The sequence below is a fragment of the Trachypithecus francoisi genome, unplaced genomic scaffold (assembly GCF_009764315.1).
Source record: "Trachypithecus francoisi isolate TF-2019V2 unplaced genomic scaffold, Tfra_2.0 Lachesis_group16, whole genome shotgun sequence".
In the NCBI taxonomy this organism is placed as follows: Eukaryota; Metazoa; Chordata; class Mammalia; order Primates; family Cercopithecidae; genus Trachypithecus; species Trachypithecus francoisi.
Genome location: NW_022681461.1, coordinates 1,528,982 through 1,553,624, shown reverse-complemented (window position 1 = coordinate 1,553,624; position 24,643 = coordinate 1,528,982). Strand labels below are relative to the sequence as shown.

The 24,643-nt window shown below is 44.9% G+C and overlaps 1 protein-coding gene across 3 annotated transcripts in view; it reads left to right on the top strand.

Moving 5' to 3' along the window:
* HSD17B3 (hydroxysteroid 17-beta dehydrogenase 3) overlaps positions 1–11,263 on the top strand; it is a 59,011-nt gene extending 47,748 nt beyond the window's left edge. For 2 of the 3 annotated variants that reach the window (XM_033236649.1, XM_033236647.1), the window contains 4 exons: positions 18–99; positions 1,134–1,199; positions 4,896–5,045; positions 11,000–11,263. In XM_033236649.1, coding sequence (XP_033092540.1) covers positions 18–99; positions 1,134–1,199; positions 4,896–5,045; positions 11,000–11,110 — 409 coding nt within the window. In that variant the 3' untranslated portion in view covers positions 11,111–11,263. The remainder of the gene's footprint in view (positions 1–17; positions 100–1,133; positions 1,200–4,895; positions 5,046–10,999) is intronic. The other variant, XM_033236648.1, reaches the window with a different exon arrangement.
* The last annotated feature ends 13,380 nt before the right edge of the window (positions 11,264–24,643 follow it).

Sequence of the window (24,643 nt, the reverse complement as noted above, 5' to 3'; positions counted from 1 at the left end):
GCTTCTTTGCCTTTCAGGCGGAAAGGTCTCATCCTGAACATTTCTTCCGGGATAGCCCTGTTTCCTTGGCCTCTCTACTCCCTGTACTCAGCTTCCAAGGTGAGTGATGTCATGACTTCCAAGTCTCTTCCTTCGTCCTCTTATTTCTCCCAGTTGGCAATTTCCTTTGATCCTCTGGCAAGTAGATGGAAAGGTTTGCCTGGAGACGCTCTCATATGTGCAGGGCTGAGCTAGTCATTGGGAAGCCCAAGAGGAAATTAGAATAAAGCCCCTGCTCCCGGCACATGAAGGAAGCCCTGCGGTGCACGACCTGGCCAGCCTCCGGGGATGCCAGCCCCAGCCCCACTCACCTCCTCTGGGAGCTCTTGCCGTCTTCCTGCTGACAAGTGACACTGTAGCTTCCTTCCAGACTGGGAGGTCTAGCCTGACCATGCGCTCCCTCGTCATAAACACAGCCTGAGGAGGAGGGAGCGCTCTACAGAGGAGGTTAATACATGCAGTGGCCCTAGGAATGGGTTTATCCCAAAACAGGCATTCTTGCTGAGTGGGGGGTCCTCTTCCCAGAGCATGAAGTGCTAACTCCCATCAAGACAAGCTGGTTCATTTTTTCCCTTACTCTCTTTCTGCCCCACTCTCCAGCTTCGTGAAGGCATATTTGACCAAAATTGTGTCTATTTACAGTATGCAAGGTGATATTTTGATATATGTATATGTTGTGAAATGATCAAGTCAAGCAAATTAACATATCCATGACCTCACATATTTACCTTTTTTTTTTTTTTTTTTTTTTTTTGTGGTGAGGACCCCTGAGATCTACTTGCTTAGCAATCTTCCGGTATGGGGTCTATGATTGTTAGCTTTTGTCACCATGCTGTACAGTCGATCTCCAGCACATATTCACCCTGTGCAGCGGAAACTTCGTACCCTCCGTACCCTCCGTACCCTCTGTACCCACCGTACCCTCCGCACACTCCGGACCCTCCGTACCCTCCGTACCCACAGCTCCCCACTCTATTTTAAGGTCTACAGATAGTGTCTCTGCAGTGCCCCTTGAAGTCAGAGGAAGTTGGCTCTGACAAGGGAGCACACTCTGGGGCCTCAGGTGTCTCAGGTGTTTCTCCTTCTTGCTCCAGGCGTTTGTGTGCGCATTTTCCAAGGCCCTGCAAGAGGAATATAAAGCAAAAGAAGTCATCATCCAGGTGAGGTGGGCGGCTGTGAGTCCTTGTTATCATCCAGGTGAGGTGGGCGGCTGTGAGTCCTTGGGAAGGGTTACTCTGGACCTCCTGCAGGCTGGGGCCACTGTCTCCTACGGGCCTGGCTGTGCACGTGTGGTCAGCAGGAAGAGCTAGGGAGGCCATGTGGGCTTTCGGGGCGCCTCAGTCCCACCTGCTACTGTGGCTTCTGCTGCCCTCCCCAACACGCTGGGTGCTGGAGGAGGAAATGGGGGAGGGGAGTGGCTGCTCAGAAATGCTGTGGACCTTCTTGCTACCTGATGCTTCATCCCAGCAGACATTAGGGTTGTTTGTGGCTTTTCCTCTCTGACCCTGGCACAGGACACAGGCTTTTATGTGGGAGGAATTCTGGAGAAGAAGCAAACAAAACAAAACTGGGCACTTGATCCGAGTTTGAACGAGGGAAGGGGCTAGTCACCAGGGGAGGGGCCCTTCTGTGATGGGCCACAGAGGTCGCCACACTCTGGTTCTTGAGCAGGTGAGGAGGAGGCACTCTGCTTCCCTTCCACCTATGTCGTGGAGATGACCTGTCCTCACCTGGGCGGAGCTGGGCTGTCACTGCCTGCTGCAGGCTGAGCAGTGTGATTCCTCAAGTGTTAGTGATTTATTTGTGCTTTGTTCAGCAACAGAGTTAGAGTTAGGTAGTTTCTGGAGTGTAGAATAAACAGAGTTTTTGTTTTGTTTTGTTATTGTTGTGTGGGAAAAAGTTTTACAATATACTATTAGAAATGAAGAAAGGCACATTCAAAATTATATCTTGGAATTATTGCTGCACACACCGATTTTCAATTAAAATATCCAGTGAGAGTATTTTAGGCGGCTATTCCTATAAACCAGCCAGCTACAGGGTAAAGCTTTTTAAGTAGGCAGATATGAGTTAATGGTAGGAATTTGGCCAATAATATCATTTCTGAGCCATAGTGAGTGGTTGTAACAGCATTGCCACCGTGTCACAGTCCCTTTTTCTGCCATGCAGAAGCCGTCTGACCCATCGGAGGGTCCTGCTTCCATGCTGGGGTCTCCATGCTCCCATCCCAGCTGAAGCTGGGGTTTCTCTTTTGCAATGCTGCAACTCTGTCTGGGCTAAGTTTGCTGCAGTAAAAAATAACCCCTAAAATCTCAGTGGCTTAAAACAACAAAGTCCTATTTTGCATTCACGTGACATATCCACTGTGGGTTCACAGAAGGCGTTAGCTCACTGTGTTGACACAGGGCCCTAGGCTGATGGAGCAGCCGACATGCCAGAGGAAAAGGAGTGGGACGTTCTAGTGGGTCCTGCTTTGACAGTGAAGTGCTCTGGCCCAGAGATGACACATCTCACTTCTGTTCATAAATCACTGGCCAAATCTGGTTGCACGGTCGCACACAGCCACAGGAGCCAGGAAGTGCAATTCTGTTATGCGTGTGTCTGGAAGAAGAAGGAATCAGGAATCCTTGGTGATTTCTGAACATGAATGATCATCACAGCCACCTGCTTCCTAGCCTTGTGACCCTCAGCAGCATCTTATCTTGATCCTCAGGGCACAGCTGCAGAGGTAGTGGGTACCATGGAGCAGCAGGGTCAGGAGGAGATGTGGGTGGGGAAATGGGGTCCCTTGTCTCTTCTCTGATGCAGAGATCTTGGAGGTGCTCTTCTAGCAAGGAGGAGAAAGTGAAAAGACTGTGATCTTTCAAAAACCAGTTGGCCTCTCCGAACGCACGCATAGTTGGTGCTCAATAAATATTTGCTGAATGAATGAGAAAGCATGTACTGTGGAGTTGGGTTTGAATTTCATCCCAGCTCTGCCACTTATCATCTGAGTGATCCTGGTCAGCTTGTTTAAACTCTGTGAGCCTCAGTTTTCCCATCCATAAGAAGGGGCTTACAATGCCTGCTTATATCTCTGGGTTATAGCAAAGAGCTAATGAGGAAATAGGTACACATGTTTGAACAATATTTATTGAGCCCTATTTTGTACATACAGATGTTTTGTCAACCCCAAATCACTTAAGAATGAAAATACTTATCATTACTTCCCTATCTGGAAACTGTGGTGGAGAAAGCACCCTCCTTATATTTCTCAAAGAGTAATACTTTGAAATCCTTGAAAGAAAAGTGTTATACAAATTAATCATGCTTTAATTTCCATAGGAACCTGCTCATTTGGATTAACTGACTCATAATTGGGTTCAATTATGAAACAGTGTAATTCCAAATGTGATGTGAAGATAAACAAAACCAAAAACAGTTTTGTGGATATATATATTTTTTACTTTTTCTCCTTCCTTCCTCCCTTCCTTCCTTCCTTCCTTCCTTCCTCCCTTCCTTCCTTCCTTCCTCCCTTCCTCCCTTCCTTCCTTCTGTCCTTTCCTCCCTCCCCTCCCCCCTCCCTCCTCCCTTCCTTCCTTCCTTCCTTCCTTCTCCTCCCTCCCTCCCTCCCTCCCCTCCCTCCCTCCCCCCTCCCTCCCTCCCTCCCTCCCCTCCCTTCCTTCCTTCCTTCCTTCCTTCCTTCCTCCCTCCCTCCCTCCCTCCCCTCCCCTCCCCCTCCCTCCCTCCCTCCCTCCCCTCCCTTCCTTCCTCCCTCCCTCCCTCCCTCCCTCCCTCCCTCCCCTCCCTTCCTCCCTCCCTTCCTTCCTTCCTTGATGTTGCCCAGGCTGGAGAGGGGCAGCATGATCTTGGCTCACTGCAACCTCTGCCTTCCAGGGTCAGTGGATCCTCCTGCCTCAGCCTCCTGAGTAGCTAGGACTACAGGCACGTGCCACCGTGCCTGGCTAATTTTTCTGTTTTTAATGGAGATGAGGTTTTGCCATGTTGCTCAGGCTGGTCTCCAACTCCTGGGCTCAAGCAATTGTCCTGCCTTGGCCTCCCAACATGCTGGGATTACAGACGTGAGTCATCACGCCGGCCTTTTTTCTTTCTAAAGATGCCAAACCCTTTGTTCTGGGAATAAGGTAATAAAACCCTATTACGGATCCCTATGCCAGGCCACAATGTGGTTAGACCACAGGTGGAAACATGGCGTTGGGTTTTAGGGCACAATGTGTGATTGCTTTTCTTACCACAACAGGAAAAGGTTATGAGGTATGTGCCACTCTTGGTTCCTAACTGAAGTGTGAAAGTGGGAATCCAAAGCGCTTTCAGGTGCTCCAACTTTGGTTATATGTATTAGAAACAAACTTCTGAGATAGAGTTGCCAGATTAAATACAGGACCTCCAGTTAAATTTGAATTTCAGATGCCTATGAATGGTTTTCAGTATGAGTATGTCCCATGCAATACTTGGGACACGATTGTGCTGAAGTGATTTTCATTGTTTGAACTTCAAATTTAACTGGATGTCCTGTATTTTTATTTGCTGTCTTGCAACTCGGTTCTGAGAGAGAGACCCGAGTTCTTCCCGTTCACGCTGTGTGCTGGGCAGGGCATCTGGGCCACCTGATGTTGGCCGGCTAAGTCCTCATCTTGAAAAACCAAATTTTTGATTCCCAGCTCTGTGCCAGTTCTGTGCCTTTTTCCACTGAAGATCTTAAAACCTTGCCTAGGAAGAGAAGAGTCGGGAAATGGTGGGACGGGTCTTGAGTGTTAATTTCTCAGAGTCGATTGCTTCCGGAGTGGATTGCTTCCGGAGTGGATTGCTTCCGGAGTGGATTGCTTCCGTGCCATGGTCTTTGTTTCCCGTTGTAGGTGCTGACCCCGTATGCCGTCTCGACTGCAATGACAAAATATCTAAATACCAATGTGATAACCAAGACTGCTGATGAGTTTGTCCAAGAGTCACTGAATTATGTCACAATCGGAGGGGAAACCTGTGGCTGCCTTGCCCATGAAATCTTGGTAATTGATAACTTCTCCTTTCCTTGAAGCCAGGGAGGGAGGACACGCAGGTGGCCCTGGCAGGGCTGGGCTAGCTCTTCCCTGCTGCTGGAACACTCATCGATGCGTTGGGTATGCTCCCAGCAGTAAGATAGCCAGGGACAAGGACTACGTGGCAAGGTGGGGAGAAGCCAGAGCCTGAGAGCTCAGCCTTTAGATAACCCCCAAGTTGGCAAGTCTCATTCTTGGCTGCCTCCCTCCTCCCTCAGAAAGGAAGGTGGCTCCCAGGAGCTCTTGAGCAGGGAAGACCAAGATGTATGGTGCTTCCACGTGGGGGCTGCTGTCTTCGCTGACCCTGGATTCCAGTCAATGTTTAGCTATCAGCCCTCCAGGGAAAAAAGCAAAACCAACACAAACCACTTTGCTGTGTAGCGTTTGACTTCTATGGTATAAATACTCCCAGCATGGCTGAGTTTAAGCCACTGGTATGATGCTGTGTGCGTGAATTCAGGAGTGCGTGGTGCACAGGGGGCTCTCTTTTTTAATTTTAATTTTACTTTAAGTTTCGGGATATATATGCAGAACGTGCAGGTTTGTTACATAGGTACACGTGTGCCATGGTGGTTTGCTGCACCTATCAACCCATCATCTAGGTTTTAAGTCCCACGTGCATTAGGTATTTGTCCTAATGCTCTCTCTCCCCTTGCCCCCACCCCCTGACAGGCCCCGGAGTGTGATGTTCCCTTCCTTGTGTCCATGTGTTCTCCTTGTTCAACTCCCACTTATGAGTGAGAACACGCGGTGTTTGGTTGTCTGTTTCTGTGTTAGTTTGCTGAGAATGATCACAGCGGACTCTTATGAGTGAGTACAAGCCAGCTCCAGCATGCCACAGATCTAGCATATGGCACAAGAGGCTCTTACCACTCCTGGGCTGCTTTTTAAAAAAATTTTTTTTGAGACTGAGTATCACTCTGTTGCCAGGCTGGAGTGCAGTGGCGCGATCTCAGCTCACTGCAACCTCCACCTCCTGGGTTCAAGTGATTCTCCTGCCTCAGCCCTCCAAGTAGCTGGGACTATAGGCGCCCACCACCATGCCCAGCTAGCTTTTGTATTTTTAGTAGAGATGGGATTTCACCAAGTTGGCCAGGATGGTCTCGATCTCCTGACCTCGTGATCTGCCCGCCTCGGCCTCTCAGAGTGCTGGGATTACAGGCGTGCACCACCGCGCCTGGCCTGGGCTACTTTTAAAAACAAACACAAACATGAAACAAAGGTAGATTTGAGTATTGCTCACTAATACTGAAACAAACGTAACATTGGCATAGCTCTGACTCTGGTCCCACCAAAGAAAGTCAGATGGGGTTTCCTCACTTACCCACCATCTGCCAGCTTCCTCCTCTGTCTTACTGGCTTTTCTACTGTGGGAATTGGAACTCTCTTTCCCTCTCTCTTTCGTGAGTGCTAGAAGGATTTATGGCTCCATGTGCTAAGTCTCCCAAAGCATTGCTTTATCTGCTGGGACTTAAAGAAGACTCTGGGAAGAGATATTGAATTTTCTTTCTTTCTTTCTTTTTTAAGACAGAGTCTTGCTCTGTCTCCCAGGCTGGAGCGCAGTGGTGCAATCTCAACTCACTGCAAGCTCCACCTCCCAGGTTCATGCCATTCTCCTGCCTCAGCCTCCCGAGTAGCTGGGACTACAGGCGCTGCCACCTCGCCCGGCTAGTTTTTTGTATTTTTAGTAGAGACAGGGTTTCACCATGTTAGCCAGGATGGTCTCGATCTCCTGACCTTGTGATCCGCCTACCTTGGCCTCCCAAAGTGCGGGGATGACAGGTGTGAGCCACCGCGCCCAGCTAGATATTGAACTTTCTCACAGGATTACTTGCTATTTTTGTGTAGAACCTCAACAATGTGCAGGATCACCAGTGTGACTCACACAACAAAGCAGACACACACAGCGAATATAAGGTCTTTACTTTTTCTTTTTCTTTTTTTTTTTTTTTGAGACGGAGTCTGGCTCTGTCGCCCAGGCTGGAGTGCAGTGGCCGGATCTCAGCTCACTGCAAGCTCCGCCTCCCGGGTGCCCGCCATTCTCCTGCCTTAGCCTCCCGCTTTTTCTATTGCCGATCTGGTCTTCTTCCAGATCACTACTTGCTGCAGGAAATTTCATCAAACATCCAATGAGTCTAAACTGGGTTTGATCTCGTCATCTCAACTGGCCATTTAGGAAATGTACTCTCAGTCTGTTATTTGGGGAGAAGTGCTCAGTCTTCCCTGCAGCCTCCCTTCTTCCTGCCCCCCACTAGGTGGCGCTGGGGAGGATGCCTTGTGGTCCATGACGGTCCTTCCGTGTGTGTGGGCTGGTGTCCTGGGCGGCTGTTCACCTTGCTGAAGTTTATGTCTGTGGCGGATGAGGGAGATGAACCTTTCTGTCCTTTTGACTTGGCCAGTGGATGCCCTGACAAGGCCTCCCCAGCTACTGAGGGCAGCAGACCGCTGCACCCTGCCACATCCCCCTCCAGCTACAGGCACAAGGTCCATCTGTAGCTTGGATCCATGGAGACCTCTGGCTCTTATCTCTACATCAGCACCAACGTGGACCCAGGGAAGCTGGGAAAACCAAATCTCAGCACCTATCTCCCCATGCTGAGATAATTTCCTGTGGTTGCACCCCAGAGAAGTGGGGGCAATGGCTCCTCCTTTGCCCTCAGTGCCACCCTTACTCATGAATCACAATTCTCCGTCCTTCATGTGCCAGGGCTTATCCTTCAGCCCCCAGCCTAGGCCCAGAGCTCACATCGAACGGAGGACACACTCTGACCATGCCTTTCTCTTTCTCTCCTCCCACTTCCCACTCTCTCCAGGGAAGAAAAACTACATTTTTTTTTTTTTTTTAATGGAGTCTTGCTGTTGCCCAGGCTGGAGTGCAGTGGTGCAATCTTGGCTCACTGCAGCCTCTGCCTCCCAGGTTCCAGCAGTTCTCCTGCCTCAGCCTCCTGAGTAGCTAGGATTACAGGTGTGTACCGCCACACCCGGCTACATTTTGGATTTTTAGTAGAGACAGGGTTTCACCATGTTGGCCAGGCTGGTCTCCAACTCCTGACTTCAGGTGATCTGCCTGCCTCTACCTCCCAAAGTGTTGGGATTATAGGCGTAAGCCACCGTGCCTGGCCCAAACTACATATTTCTTGTGCACTTTCTTGGTGTCACAGCTTAGCCCTCTCCAGTGGGGATGGCGTCCCTTCCATCTTCAGGAGCACGCTGTGACCTTAGTCCTCCAGGATGCTGATGGCTTAAACAGAATTCATCAGCATCTGAAAAATGTTTGCTTGTAGGAAAATAAACATTTTATTTTTACAGAAATAGAATAAAATTTTATTTTATCTCGACACAGGGTCAAAGTTGAATATTTTATTTAATTTTGACATAGCCAGGTTGCCCAGGCTGGAGTGCAGTGCAGGATCGCAACTCACTGCAGCCTCTTCGAACTCCTGGGCTCAAGGGATCCTCCCACCTCAGCCTCTGCAGTAGCTGGGACTATAGGCACAAGCCACTACATCCAGCTAATATTTAAACTTTTTATAGAGACTGGGGCTCGCTTTGTTGCCCAGACTGGTCTTGAACTTCTGGGCTCTAGCGATCCTCCTGCTTTGGCCTCGCAAAGGGCTAGGATTACAGGTGTGAGCCACCATGCCTGGCCAGAGTATTTTCTTGACCTTTCCTTTTAATTTCTTAGATAACAGATGCTAATTTCTTCAGGCAAACAGTTGCCAAGAACAGACCAGGAAAAGGAGTTTTCGTGCCTGGTGAAGCAGGAGAGAAAATAAATGAAAATACAGTAATCATTAAAGCCAATTTCGAGTTTGCCAGGATTTAGAAAGATCATTGTATCTAAACAGAGAAGCAATCATGTAGAATCAAATGGTAAATAAGCGACCCTTTTATTACCAAGAGGCCAGGCAAAGATAGCATGGCCTCCACCCACAGGGAACATGGGGCTGGGACCGAGGCAGGAATGGAGCCCCTACCTACAGAGACCCTGTCGTGCTTGGAGGCTTCATGCATGCTGCCTCGCTTAGTTGTATTAATAATCTTGGGAGACAGGTCTTAGAGTCGCCCTTTTGCAATGGAGGAAGACAAAGCTCAGAGCTCCAACAGCTGGCCCGTGACCACCCAGCTGGTGATGGTGAAGCTAGAATTTCGGTCCACTTTTATCTGCGGCCACAGCCTTTTCTGGCTCTTACATGGCCCTTCCAGGATGGGAGGGGGTAGACAAAGATGGAGATGGAAGAAGGACTCTTTTAGGACTTTTTCCAGGGGGCTGGAATTTTAATTTATGTTGCTTATTTTCTTTATGGCTGACCTCACTATGCCAAAACATGTTGTTCAGGACGGAGCTACTGAGAGGGCTTGATTTTGCTGTGAGATAAGAAAGTTCAGAGAGAAAAATGAAGTCCTTGAGGAAGAAGCTGTGTTGATTCAGCAGCGTGGCTAGTGGGAGGAGAGGTCAGCTTTGGCTCCCAGAAGCTGTCACTGGTCCCTTGTCTTCGAATATCTCAGAGGAATGCAGAGGTCTGAGGATCTGAGCTGGCTGACAAAACATGAATAACTCCCCCCGAAGCTCAAGCTTTCCTCTGGTTGGAATCCCGTTGTTCTGTAGGGAGTAGGTGGATTGAGGCATGTTGGATTAATAAAGTCATGCTGTGAACAAAATGATTGCTTCCGGGATCCTGGACCCCAGAACTGTGCAAGACACAGTTGCAGTTTGGTGGCAAGGAATCTGTCAAGGCCTGTACATTGACAGAATCTTTCTACAGCCTGAAATGCATTGAGCTGAAGGCTTCCTCCTCTTTGAAAAGCAAGTGCTGCATGTCGATAACCCACACCTTTCTGTGACTGACTTCCATTCATCCAGGCTTCGCGTATTTGCTTGGCGCCCACTATGCCTTGGAGTTGTGCCAAATGATGGAAAGCATTTCTGATTCTTTCCTGGATCCTCACTTTTATTTATTTATTTATTTATTTATTATTTATTTATTTATGACAGACTCTCACTCTGTCACCCAGGCTGGAGTGCAATGGTACGATCTCAGCTCAATGCAACCTCTACCTCCTGGGTTCAAGCAATTCTCCTGCCTCAGCCTCTTGATAGCTGAGACTACAGGCATGCGCCACCATGTCTGGCTAATTTTTGTATTTTTAGTAGAGATGGGGTTTCACCATGTTGGCCAGGCTGGTCTCGAACTCCTGACGTCAAGTGATTCACCTGCCTTGGCCTCCCAAAGTGCTGAGATTACAGGCATGAGCCACTGCGCCTGGCCCAGGATCTTCATTTTAACAGAAGCTTGGTAGAAAGGACTTGAAGACAAGGGGGGACATACTAAGAGAAAGAGTAAGTCAGGAGGTGGTTAACACAGAGTTCTCTTCATTTAGAATTTCCAGGCCAGGCACGGTGGCTCACACCTATAATCCCAGCACTCTGGGAGAACAAAGCAGGAGGATCACTTAAGCCCAGGAGTTTGAGCACAGCCTGGGCAACATAGTGAGACCCTGTCTCTGAAAAAAAAAAAAAATTAGCCAGGCATGGTGACACACTCTTATGGTGCCAGCTACTTAAGAGGCTGAGGTGGGAGGATCCCTTGAGCCCAGGAGGCTGAGGCTGCAGTAAGTCGTGATCATGCCAGTGCACTCCAGTCTGGGCAACAGAGCAAGACTTTGTCTCAAAGAAAAAAAAATTCCTTAGGGCTGATCCTACTAGGTCGTCCAAAGGAGTTTCAAAGGACTGGCTCCTTTGGTGTCTGAGAAAACCTTGTGTGCTGAGAAAGTGTCACGAGACCCTTACACTTTATCAATGACATAAAAGGTTCTGGGGCTCCACTTTAGTAGTCAGAAAAAATGTTTTTAAAGACCACAAAGATGAACTGAGGTACTTGTCACTCCTTCCTCCCCAACACTGACGCTTCTTTCTGTTTAAGGCGGGCTTTCTGAGCCTGATCCCGGCCTGGGCCTTCTACAGCGGCGCCTTCCAAAGGCTGCTCCTGACACACTATGTCACGTACCTGAAGCTCAACACCAAGGTCAGGTAGCCGGGCGGCGAGGAGTCCAGCACTGTCTTTTCCTCACCGGTCCCATGCTGGCTGAAGAGGACCAGAGGAGCAGACAGGCACTTCAACCTAGTCCGCCGAAGATGGAGGGGCTGGGGTCACACACGCATAGAATACACATTTTTTGCCACTTTACTTGTGTCGGAAGATCTTTGGGAAAGCTGTGGTGCCCATCTGTGCTGTCGTCCGGAAGTGCCCACCTGTTCTCAAACAGGGTTCCTGAAAGACCCAGGAAATTGGTGTGAACCAAAAAGTGTCTGAGACAGATTTCAATCACTTAGAAAGTTTATTTTGCCAAGGTTGAGGATGTGCACCTGGGAAGCAGGTTGGTGCCTTTCTCCAATGATGATTTTGAAGGCTTCAATATTTAAAGGGAGAATATTGGGGAAAGAAGAAGAACCTTTGGAAAGGTGTGGGGAGATAAGAGACAAGCGGTTGCATTCTTTGGAGTCTTTGATCAGCCTTTCACCAAATACACAATTCACTTGTGGGAGGGGGTAGAGGATAAGTCACTTATGCTTTGTCTAGCTCAGTGACTCTACTTTTTTACATCAGAGGAAGCAATCAGATATGCATTTGTCTCAGGTGAGCAGAGGGATGACTTTGAGTTCTGTCCTTTGTCTCCATCCTGTGAAGATAAGTGATCAATTTACATTGTCAGGATAAAATTAAACAGATTCATTTTAGGGTAAAGATCTTGGGACACACAAGGAAATTTCCTAGTGGGCAAATTGTGAGGGAGGTCTGTAGCTTTTTTTCTTTGTAGTCATCTTATTTAGAACCAAAATGGGAGGCAGTTTTGCCTGACGCAGCTCCCAGCTTGACTTGTCCCATTGGCTTAAGGATTTGGGGGTCCCAAGATTTTTTTACTTTCACACTGAACAGAGGAAGACGTCAGGCAACAGTACATCAGGCCAGTTTCTGGTCTTCTCCCAACCCATATCAGTGAATGCAACACCAGCTTTATCTATTTATTTATGTTTGGGGTTCTATGTAAGACTGTTGGTAAAAATAAAAACATAGGATAAGATACTCAAAATGTTTAAAACCCCTTGCTCTAAGGCAGGAGTTGGTAACTAGAAATGAGGTTTCTGAGGGTCTCCAACTCTTGGGGTGCTGGGGACACATGGAGTGATGTGTCCAGCCCTAGGTCTAGAATTATCTGAAGGACGGTATCCTTACATGTCCGGAGATTGAGGGAGTTGTTGGCTGGGACCCCAGGTGGGGCTGTCACATGAAGCCCCTATGCATGGCCTCTCTGAGTGGCTGCTTGGTCTTCCTCACAGCTTGGTGGCTACCTTCCAAGAATGAGCATCCCAAAGAAGATTGGGAGGAAGCTACACTGTTCTGTATGACTTAACCCTGGAAGTCACGTGGCATTGTGCCCAAGCCCTCCCAGATTCAATGGGAGAAGACGCAAAACCTGCCATGGGAAGAGTATCAGATGGAATGGTGGATATTGTCATGCCCATCTTTAGAAAACATGTTCTCATTCATTCATCTTAGTATCTAAGTGTTTGTCCTAGCATCTACCTATTATGATGAATTACTTGGCCTTTCCACTGGCACTAGAGGAACTTATAAAAGTGTGGACATTGTGTTTCTAGAACCTTCCAATCAAACCCTGGTGAACTGGCCTTTCAGGAACAACTTCTACAACCAGCAACTTAGGTGAGAACAGAGACACACGTCAGCTTAAATGGCCTGGGGCAGATATTTAGAGATAAGTTTTAGCTGTGTGATACAGGGGTTTCTAGTGTATGAATTCTAGCTTGATTCGCACGGTTGTCCAACAAGCTTCTTGAGGGTCCTTAAAGTAAGAGAGCATTTCCTAACAGTAAAGGCCCCAAGACGTTGAACTGATTTCTTATGAAATGAGGGCAGAAAAATTCCATATTTTAAGATCTTTATCCTTATCATCATTAGTAGTAGATAACAGCTATCATTTATTGAACACTAATTGTAGTCAGGGACTATGTAAAGCCTCATAACAACTGAGGTTGATACTATTAGTATTGCCTTCATTTTACAGATGAGGAAACTGAGGCACAGAAAACTTACCCATGTGTGTGGGTTCACTTGACCAGTGAGTGGCAGAGTTGGAGTTTCTCGCACACCTCGGCTAAAGCAGAACAGTAGAGCCCTACATCTGGGCTAAGTTTATTTAATCGAAATTAATGGCAAGGGGTGAACGCCCGTGCCCTCAAGTTTGTGTATTTCACTCTCACTTGTTGTGGAGGCAACAGGAGGGGAGCCAGGCTTCTGCAGCCAGGCCCATATGTCTGGATTTCAACACTGACCACTTTGTAAATTTGCTGTCCTCTGGGAATCATTCAGGAACAGGGAGGCCTGCCAAGTGTCACTGACCTTTTGTTTCTGCGGAAGAGTACTGGGCTCTTGTTTCTCGCCTGATTCTCTTATCTTTGGAGGGCTTGGGACCCCAGGGGCCAGCATCAGAAGCCAGCCGTTTTGATAGACGTGTTCCCTCCGCATTCTTGCAGCCTTCCATCTGTGCTACCCCCCAGGAAGCCGAAGGCCGCGGAGTCCCTTTCGGATGGCACTGGGAGCAGGAAAATGAGGTGATGATGGGCTGCTGCTCCAGAAGTATTGGCAGCTGGTGCTCGGGCGGCTCCCTGGGGTGTCATCCCTTTCTTGCTCTTGTGGATGGGAACCAGGGCACCCCACTTCAAAGACTCTGTAAGCCAGGGCTTACCAGAGAGACCCGAAGACTCCAGGGCGATTGTAATCAGTTTCTTGTGCTTCTCCTGCCAAAAGAGATGATTGTCCTCGCTGGGGTTCGTCCACCGTGCGGCGGGCTCAGCGGGCCTGACTCGCTACCGCCCTCTGATGTTCTGGGAGAGAAGCGGTTGGGTCCCTCCTACCTCATCTGGTAGAAATGTTAGAACAGAGGCTAATCCGGGCCAAGAACTCTCTCAATTTTTTGAGCTGCTTTGTGTGTGCGCGCGGGCACATGTGTGTGTGTCAGGGACAGGGTCGTTAAGAAAGAAGGAAAAGGAGGCGAGAGGAGGAAAGGACCTGTTTCAGTTTCACGGGCTCTGGCAAGGTGACTGAGAGAGTGCCAAGCCCCTTAGCCTCTTTGGGCTCTGGTTCCCTCATCAGTAAAATTAGAAGGTTTTATACATGATTTATCCTTTTTTATTCAGCTCTTATAGTCTGTAAATCTCCAGTAAGTTGTGGAAATAAACTATCTTTTAAAAATCTTTAAAAAAACAATTTTCCTAATTAGATACACAGTGTAGAAAATATAAAAACTACAGAGAAAAGATCAGAAAATAAAAATCCCAGCGTTATCTCACCATCCAGAATGAACCAGTCTTCACTGATTGTGAATCTCTTTTTATAATTTTCATGTGTGTGTTTTGTGTGTGTGTGCTTGTGAGTCTAAAAGTAGATTTTATATTCTGCCTTTCCTCTTAAGATTAAAGCATATTTCCTTGTGATAGTAGCTATTCGAAAGATGATTTATAATGTTTGCTTAATATTTGTTCATAGTACTAAACATAGTTTATTTTACCATCCCTTTTTTATGTACATTTAGGTGTTTTCTGATTTTAAAAATCTTATAGGCTGGGCACAGTGGCTCACACCTGTAATCCCATCACTTTAGGAGGCCGAGGCAGGATAATTGCTTGAGCCCAAGAATTTGAGACCAGCCTGAGACATAGTGAGACCCCTTCTCTACAAAAAATAAAAAAATTAGCTAGATGTGGTGGTGCACACCTGTGGTCCCAGCCATCTGGGAGGCTCAGGTGAGAGGATCTCTTGAGCCCAGGAGATGGAGGCTGCATGAGCTAAGATCATGCCACTGCAGTCTGGGCAACAGAGTGAGACCCTGTCTCAAAAAACAAACAAACAAACACCCCCACAAAACCTTATAACAACATCTGTCCTTGTATGTGCATTTTCCTGTTGTGATGTTTCAACTTCTTTTTATACTTTAATTCACATACTGTATGAGTTACCCATTTAAAGTATACAATTCAGTTGTTTTTAGTATAGTCACGGAGTTGTATAACCATACTCATCATCAACGTTAGAAGAATTTTAGAATATTTTCATCACCCACATGGAAACCTAATACCCACTAGCGGTCACTCCCCATTCCATACCCGAACCCCCCAGCCTTAGGTAACCATTGATGTATTTTCTCTCTCCGTTGACTTGCTTATTCTAGACTTTTTAATTGATTGATTGATTGATTGATTGAGATGGAGTCTCACTCTCTCACCCAGGCTGGAGTGCAATGGTGCAATCTCAGCTCACTGCAACCTCCACCTCCTGGGTTCGAGCAATTCTCCTGCCTCAGCCTCCCAAGTAGCTGCGATTACAGGAGTGCGTCACCACACCCGGCCAATTTTTTTGTATTTTTAGCAGGGACAGGGTTTCACCATGTTGGCCAGGCTGTTCTTCAGCCCCTGACCTCAGGTGATCTGCCTGGCTCAGCCTCCCCAAGTGCTGGGATTACAGGCATGAGCCACCAGGCCTGGCTGTATTCTGGACTTTTAATGCAACGAATATAACATGTAGATTTCTGTTTTTGGGTTTTTCCACTTAATACCATGTTTTCAAGGTTCATCTATGTCATAGCATGTATTAGTACTTCAGTCCTTTTTTATTGCTGAATAATATTCTATTGTATGAAGAGACCACATTTTATTTCTTAGTTCATCAGTTGATGGACATTTAGATGGTTTCCACTTTTTGGTTATTGTAAAGAATGTTGCTATGAACATTTGTGTACAAGTTTTTGTGCAGATATATGTTTTCATTTCTCTTGCTTATTTACCTGGGAGTAGAATTGCTGGGTCTTGTGGTGACTCTGTGTTTAACCTTTTGAGGAAATGCCTCACTGTTCCAAAGTGGCTGAACCATTTTACATTACCACCAGCAGAGGGTGAGGGTTCCAATTTCTCTGTCTCCTCACCAGTACTTGTTATTTTTCTGTCTTTTTGGTGATAACTATACTGGTGGGTGTATGAAGTGGTGTCTCGTTATGGTTTTCATTTTCATTTCCCTGACAGCTAACAATTTGAGCTGAGCATCTTTCATGGGCTTATTGGCCATTTGTATATATTCTTTGGAGAAACGTATACTGAGATGCTTCGTTCATTTTTTTTTTTTTTTTTTGAGACGGAGTCTTGCTCTGTCCCCCAGGCTGGAGTGCAGTGGCGTGATCTCGGTTCACTGCAAGCTCCACCTCCCGGGTTCACGCCATTCTCCTGCCTCAGCCTCCTGAGTAGCTGGGACTACAGGCGCCCGCCACCACACCTGGCTAATTTTTTGTATTTTTAATAGAGACGAAGTTTCACCATGGTCTCGATCTCCTGACCTTGTGATCCGCCCGCCTCAGCCTCCCAAAGTGCTGGGATCACAGGTGTAAGACACTGCGCCAGTCTGCTTCATTCATTTTTAAAATGAGGTTGTTCGTCTTTTAATTATTGCTGTGTGTGCATTACCAATTATTTCCTCAGAGTAGGATTCCTGGATGAAGAGTTTAATTTGTTTTTTTTTTTGAGACGGAATCTCACCGTTGTTGCCTGAGGTGGAGTGCAATGGCACAATTTGGCTCACTGCAACCTCCGCCTCCTGGGTTCCAGCAATTTTTCTGCCTCAGCCTCCTGAGTAGCTGGGATTACAGGCGCCCGCCACCACGCCCGGCTAATTTTTATGTTTTTAGTAGAGATGGGGTTTCACCATGTTGGCCAGGATGGTCTCAAACTCCTGACTGCAGGTGATCCACCCGCTGCGGCCTCCCAAAGTGCTGGGATTACAGGCATCAGCCACTGCGCCCGGCCAAAAAGTCTAAATATTTTTAAGTCTCCTTATGTTTATTACCAAGTGATTTCTAGAAAAGTTGTATGAATATACACCTCCATCTTAGCGGTGGTTCTCAACTGGGAACAATTTTGTCCCCCAGAAGACATTTTGCATTTTTTGCAAAAATGTCTGGCAACATTTTTGGTTGTCACAACTCGGGGAAGGAGAATCTCCTGGCATCTCTCACTGATAGAGGCCAGCGATGCTTCTGAACATTCAACAGGGCACAGCACTGCCCCTACCCCCAGCCGACACAGATTTATCTGGATCCAGATGTCAGTATTGCCAATGTGGAGAAACTTGACCTGTAGTTAATGGGGGTGCCCACCTCAATATTCCGTTGTTTTTATCCAATCTTTCTTTTAGAATTATGTTAAATCCTACCTGGCCAATGATTATCATTATACTGTTGAATTATTCTCCTTTGGACCAGCATGTCTTCTCTCACTAAAAGCTGGAGTGTGAGATATTCAACTCACTCCCACAAGTATTTGTTGAAGCCCACTGTAAGTTGTTTATTGCTAGAAACAGAGCAGGGTGGAGAAAATCAACAAGACAGTAACTCGAGGGCTGTAATGATAGTGATGAGTTGTTACTATCTTCAATAGCTAATATATGTTATATACATGTGCACGTCCACTCATCACTGCACACCATGAAGTAAGTATTGTATTCGTTAGATTTGAGTTCAGTTGTGGACTTACAGTTGTATAGTAGAAACTTCAACAGTGGCTTATAAAATGAGAATGTTTATTTCTTTTTGCATAAAAATCCATAGGTAGGGAGTCCAAGGCAGGAATGGCAGCTCTGCTCCAGGAAGGTTTTAGGGCCCCTGCCTACTTACCACCACTCTGTTCCTATGGTGTCCAAGATAGTGGTGGCTGCATCTCCAGTCAGCACAGCCACATTCAAGACAACAAGAAGCAAGAAAAAAAAGGATGATGAAAGAGAAGCAAAGAGTGTATGCCTGGTTTATTTAAAGAAGATTCCTAGAAGCTGTCACATGATGTACTCTTATTTCTCACAGGGAGAGTTCAGTCATACACCCACACCTAGCTGCAAGGGAGGCTGACATTCTGTAAGACTGTACACACATCTCAATACTTCGATTACTGGGAAAAAGGGGTAACAGATAAAGGGGGAAGCAACAGCAGCCTCTGCACAACTTTTTCCTGGCCCTCAGAGGTAAGGACATGGAAGCTCAGGGACATTAAATTGCCTTCAGTTACATAGATTAAAAATGCTAGACCTGAGACTTGACCCCAGCTCTGTCTGAAAACAAAGTTCGTATTTGTTTGTTCTGCTCTGTCACCTCACCTTTCGCTTAATATTTTAATGAACTACCAATACATCAGTTGCACAACATGGTAGATATTATTTAAGTGTTAGAGTACGTGGCATAGAGTCCTGACTGTGGTTTGAAAAGCTCATTGGTGCCAACCCTTTGCCAAAGCTCGGGAGAGAGCACAGTCCCAGGAATCTGTGCAGCAGAGGCCCTCACTGGAGCAGGGAGTTTATCAGTTCATCAAAAAAGTTGGTTACAACTGAGAATCATAGGCAATAACATATTCCTTAAACATTTTACCTTAAAAAATTACTGTGGAAAATTCCAAACATACACAAAATAATCAGTGTAGTATAATGTGTCCCATGTACTCATCACCCAGCATCAGCAATTATCATCGTTTTGCCATTCTTGTTTCGTTTCTAACTCCATCTCCCCATTTCCCACTGGAGCTTTTAAATTCTATTTTTTAGGTAAAGTGTATGTACATTCAAATATGCAAATCTTAGCTGTACAGTTTTGGCAAATAGGCACAGAAGTGTGATTTGGTTACCTTGGAAATTTCTAGAGTTCTCCCACGATAGATTAGTTTTGCCTGTTATGGACTTTTATATAAATGAATTCATACAGGATGGGTTCTTTTGGGTCTGGCTTCTTTTACTCGGTGTCATGTCCATGAAATTTACCCATGTTGTTGTTGCATTTACTCCTTTTTATTGTTGAGTATTCTTTCAGTAGGAATATATCACAATTTTGTTGATCTATTCTCCTCTTGAAGGACATTTGGTTTTACAGCTTGGGTTTTTATGAATAATGCTGCTACGAACATTTTTGCTTAAGTATTTTTGTGGACATATGTTTTCATTTCTCTTAGGTTTATACCCACCAGTGGATTTGCTGGGTCAAAGGGTTGGTACATTAAACATTTTATTTTAACTTAAAACATATAAAAGTATATTCCTTTGCCAATCTTTAGATGTAGGGCCAAGTCCTTTCCTTTAAATGTGGGGTCACTGATTGGAATTGCAGCTTGTCTTTCTTACATAAATCACACTCATCTAATGCATCACCTATAATATGTAGTTTTGATTTCCTTAAAGTGGAATGAGAACTTAATGACATTTGAAAGAGATCTGAATGCAGAATTGTTTTGGATTTTCAAAATCACCCCAACAATATTTTATAGATATTATGTTGATACCTACCTCTATAATAATAACTTATTTTAATTGAGTTTTCATAATAATGGTAACTCTCTTTTCTTTTATCTTTCTTTTTTTTTTTGAGACGGAGTCTCACTCTGTTGCCCAGGCTGTAGAGCAGTGGCACGATCTCAGTTCACTACAAGCTCTGCCTCCTGGGTTCACGCCATTCTCCCGCCTCAGCCTCCTGAGTAGCTGGGACTACAGGCATGCGCCACCATGCCTGGCTGATTTTCGTATTTTTAGTAGAGACGGAGTTTCACCATATTGGCCAGGCTGGTCTTGAACTCTTGACCTCGTGATCTGCCCTCCTCGGCCTCCCAAAGTGCTGGGATTACAGGGATGTGCCACCGCGTCCGGCCAGTAGCTCTCTTTTCATGCCAAGGCTTTATTAGCTTATGTATTTTTAATTCAATTGTGTAATTTTCGTAATAAATACAGCTCACATTAACAGATTTGGAAACAACACGTCTCTTCATAAGCATACAACTGAACTGGAAGGAAGCAAGGAAAGCGAACATAACAGAGAGTGGCTTCATTCTTGTTAGTAGATGTTAGTAAGCATGTTCACTGACTTGCAGTCAATATGTTTTGCAATAGGAACAGAGTACCAGTTTGTTCTTGTTACTATTGCTGGATAATAAATTGTTCCCAAATTTTGCAACTTAAAGCAATCATTTTATTAGACTAATGAATTTGGCAGGTTATTAATATGGATAGAGAATGGTGGAAAAGACTTGTATCTGCTTCAAGATGTGGAACCTCAATTGGGAAGGCTAGGTGAATGGGAGTGACAGTGGTTGGGGACTAGAATCATCTGGATGTCTCTTTATTCGCACATCTGGCAATTGATGTGAACTATTGGCTGGGGCCTCAGCTGGGGCTCCCAACTGAAGCCTCTCCTTGTGGCTTGGGCTTCCTTGCAGCATAGATATCTTCTTACATGACAACTCAGGGCTTCAACAGTGAATGTCCCAGTAAATTTGTAGAAACTGCAGTGTTGTCTTTTCTGACTTAGCGCAGAGTTACTTTTATTGGTTATGAATAGATGATAATGACTATCTTTTCATGAGCATTCTTTTTTGCCACCCATGTATATTCTTTGATGAATTATCTGTTTGAGTTTTTTGACCATTTTTAAATTGAATTTTTAATTTTCTTAGTGTGGAGTTTAGAGAGTTCTGTATGTATTCTGGATGATGTAAGTCCTTTGTCAGATACGATATTGAAAATTTTTTCCCATCTGTGGCTTTTCCTTTCATGCTCTTATCAGTCTTGAGAGTATATGTTTTTAATTTGATGAAATTCAATTGATCAATATTTTCTTTTATGGATTATATGTTTGGTGTCATATCTACAAATTCTGTGCCTAACCCTGGGTCACAAATAATTTCTTCTATGTTTTTCTTTAAGTCTTCTTCTTTTTTGTTTTTGTTGTTGTTTTGTTTGTTTTTAAAGACAGGGCCTCACTCTGTCATCCAGGCTGGAGTGTAGTGGCATGACCATAGGTCACTACAGACTTGAACTCCTGGGCTCCGGCAATCCTCCTACCTCAGCCTCCCAAGTAGCTGGGACTACAGGCATGTGCAACCATTTCTGGCTAAATAAAATTTTTTTTCTTTTGTAGAGACAGGGTCTGCTATATTGCCCAGGTTGGTTTCAAACTCCTGGTCCCAAGCAATCCTCCTGCCTCAGCCTCCTAAAGTACTGGGATTAAAGACATGTGCTGCTGAGGTTGGCCTTCTCTAAGTGTTTTATAGTTTTATATTTTACACATACATCTATGATCCATTTTTAGTTTTTTGACTAATATGTGAAGTTTAGGTTGAAGTTCATGTCCAAGTATTCAAACACCCTTTGTTGAAATGACTATCCCTTTCCAATTGAGCTGTTACTGCATCTTTGTCAAAAGTCAGTTGGCCATCCTTGTGTGGGTCTATTTCAGAACCCTCTATTTCGTCATTGATTTATGTCTCTATGACTTTGTCAATACCACATTAGCTTAATTATTGTAGTAACAGTAAGTCTTAAAATCAGGTAATACAATCCCTCTAACTTTATTCTCTTTTAAAACTGTTTTAGTGATTTGGTTACTTTGTTTTTCCATCTGAATTTTAGATTTAGTTTGTCCATATTTGTCAAAAACCCTGCTGGGATTTTAATAAGAATTATTTTAAACCTGCAAATCAATTTGAGAATTGACACCTTTGCTATATTGACATCTTTACTATACCGAGTCTTAGCAATCCATGAACGTGGTATGCCTCTCCATTGATTTACATCTTAATTGATTTCTTTCAGGTTTTGTAGTTTTTAGCACACAGATCCTGTACACGTTTTGTTAGATATATACTCAACTCTATCTTCTGTCCTTCTTTCCTTTCTTTTCCCAGCAATGATAAACAGTATTGTGTTTTAAATTTCAGTTTCCAGTTGTCCACTGGTAGTTTATAGAAATATATTGATTTTTCCATGCTGACCTTGTATCTTGTGGCTTTGCTAAATCCATTTATTAGTTCTAAGAGATTTTTTTGGTAGACTTCTTGGAATACTTTACATAGACAGTCATGTCATCTGAAAATAAGGACAGGCCCCGTCCCCCCTTTCCAATCTGCATGCCTTTTTATTTCTTGCCTTATTGCACTGGCTAGGACTTCTAGTCCTATGTTGAATAGGAATGGTGAAAACAGAAATTCTTGCCTAGTTTCCAATCTTAGGGGAAAGCATTCAGCCTTTACCATTAAGTTTAATGATAGTTATAGGTACATAACATTACTTCTAATGACTGCTTAATACTCTGAACTATTTAGTCAATGTTCTTTTGGGCATTTAGGTTGTTTCCTATTTGTTGCTATTATAAGCAATGTTTCAGTAAATGTCCATACAGAAAAATCTTTATGCCCATCATAATTACACACCCTCCAAATGCCCACACTCTCTGTTTTCCCCTTTTTACTAAGGATGAAGGATCTCATTCAAGGCCTGTGGTCCTCTGGTTTCTATACCATATCACCTGTAACTATCTCCTCTCCTTTCCTCACCATCAGTTTCTCTCCATCTCCTGGATCATTTGCATGAGCATCCAAACAAGCTCTAGCATATACTATTAAAGAAATATTCCTTCCTTGTTTCCATATCATCTTGCAGCTGCTGCCTCCTTTCTGTTTCTCTTCATGAAACTTCTTGAGTTTTTCTTTGTCACAGTCTCTACTTCTTCACTTTGCATTCTCTCCTCAACCCATGAAAATTGGCCTTTGTTCTCACCTCTCCATGGAGAATATGCTTGTTAAGGTCAGCAATGACCTTATGTTGCCAATCCAATGGTCACTTCTTGGTTCTTATTTTAGTTGTCACTGACTCTTCTTGGAACACTTTCTTCATGTTACTTCATGACATCACACTCTAATTTCCTTGTAACTCACTGGCTGCTCCAGAACATAGCTACTGATTTATCCTCCCACCAGTCATGGCATCAAGATTGTGCTAGATTAGTAAAATGAACTTAGAAATTTTAAGATTTGTTTCTATCCTACAGAACAGTTTAAATAGCAGAAGTATTTTCAGTTCCTTGGAGATTTAACATAACTCGTCTCTAAACTGCCTGGGCCAGCATATTTTTTAAGAGGTGATTCTTAATGTAATCAGCTTATTTCACTGCTATTGACACTTGAGATTTGGTTTCTTTTACCCAATTTTTCCTTGCTTGTTGGATAGTGACTTAAAATAGGGACTATTGGCTTAGAAGTTTTTTATGTTGAATGGTCCTTTCTTTCCATTCTAGTTTATTCTATTTAGTTAGGCCTAGAGAATTATGTTGTTAAGGAGAATGAGGATGTTTGCAATGTTCATCAATGACTGTCTCACACAGGCTTTGGGATTAAGGGAAATAAAAGGAAGTTTGAAACAACTTAGCCTTTTAGCAACAAAACTGCCCTCAATTACCAAGGAAAATCAGCCCTGAGTCCAAGCACTAGTTTTAAAACTCTTGACACTGCAAACCTGTTTGGATAAACAATGCATAATTGACCTTTTCTTCTTCCTTAAAAATATATAAATGTATAGGGACAAACACGAATTTGAGCCCAGATCATGATCCAAACCATGGACGTTGAACTAGTAAAGTTCTGGGGAAAATGAGACAACTGTTTGGGAACCACTCAAGAGGAAGAATTTACCAGGATGGCTTTGAAGAGTCATTGTTGGGAGAATTTCCCAGTGTGGTCAATTGGGAGGAACCGCTATAGACTTCTACTGACACTCCACCCTCCTGGCAGAACTAGGGAAGAACAGGCTTGCCGTTTACACTCATGACCCAGTTCACTGGTTGCTGTCTTCCAGGGACTTCCTTGCCTACTCTCAACCCCATTTGTCCACATTTGCTGCTGGCTGTGGATGCAGGAATAGCCAAGGGAGAGGGAGATGCTACACTAAGGGTGTCGGTGCTGTAGGAGGCTAGCCCCAAAGGGCTCATTGTGCTAAGTTTACAGATGAGAAAACTGAGGCTCAGATCAGTTAAAAGACTGCTTGAATTTTGCCTTGAGTTAGAACCAAGTCCAGAATCATTACAACATGGGTCTTGAATCTGAAGATGCTTTACTGACTACCTCCCAAAAGAGAAATTTGCATGCGTGGCAGTTTTCAGGAGCTGGGGATTGGGGGCTCCAGGGATGTGTATAATTCGGGCACTACTTCCCCTAGTGGCCAAGGGGAACATTTTCAGCAAGACTAAACCATTTCGGCTGGGGTCCCAAAATTAGGGAGATGAGGAAGATTAGGGGCACTAACCAATGTGTCATGAGTAGTGGTAGGCGTGTTAGTCACTGACCAAGGCATAAGGGGAAATAAATTTATGGCTTAGAATTTCTATTTAAGAATGTTTTAGGGATTGTCTTCTGGGGGGAGGGGCTAGATGTGCCATTTTATTTAGATGGTGTGTTTCCTGGGGTGGCTGAGGGTATGGGAAAATGGGATTTTTGAGGGTCTGACTTTCCCCAAGTGTCCCCTCGTGGTTCCATTGCTTGGTGTTGATTGTTGGGGTGTAGAGCAATTGATTGCCCCTAAACATTTTTGAGGATGCCTGGGTGTGGAGGACAGTGCTGTCTGTGGACTTTGGGCTGCCCACTTCTCTGCTTTGGTCTGCTTAAACCATTGAGTTTCAAACAGGACCATGCCCTAGAATCATTAGGATAA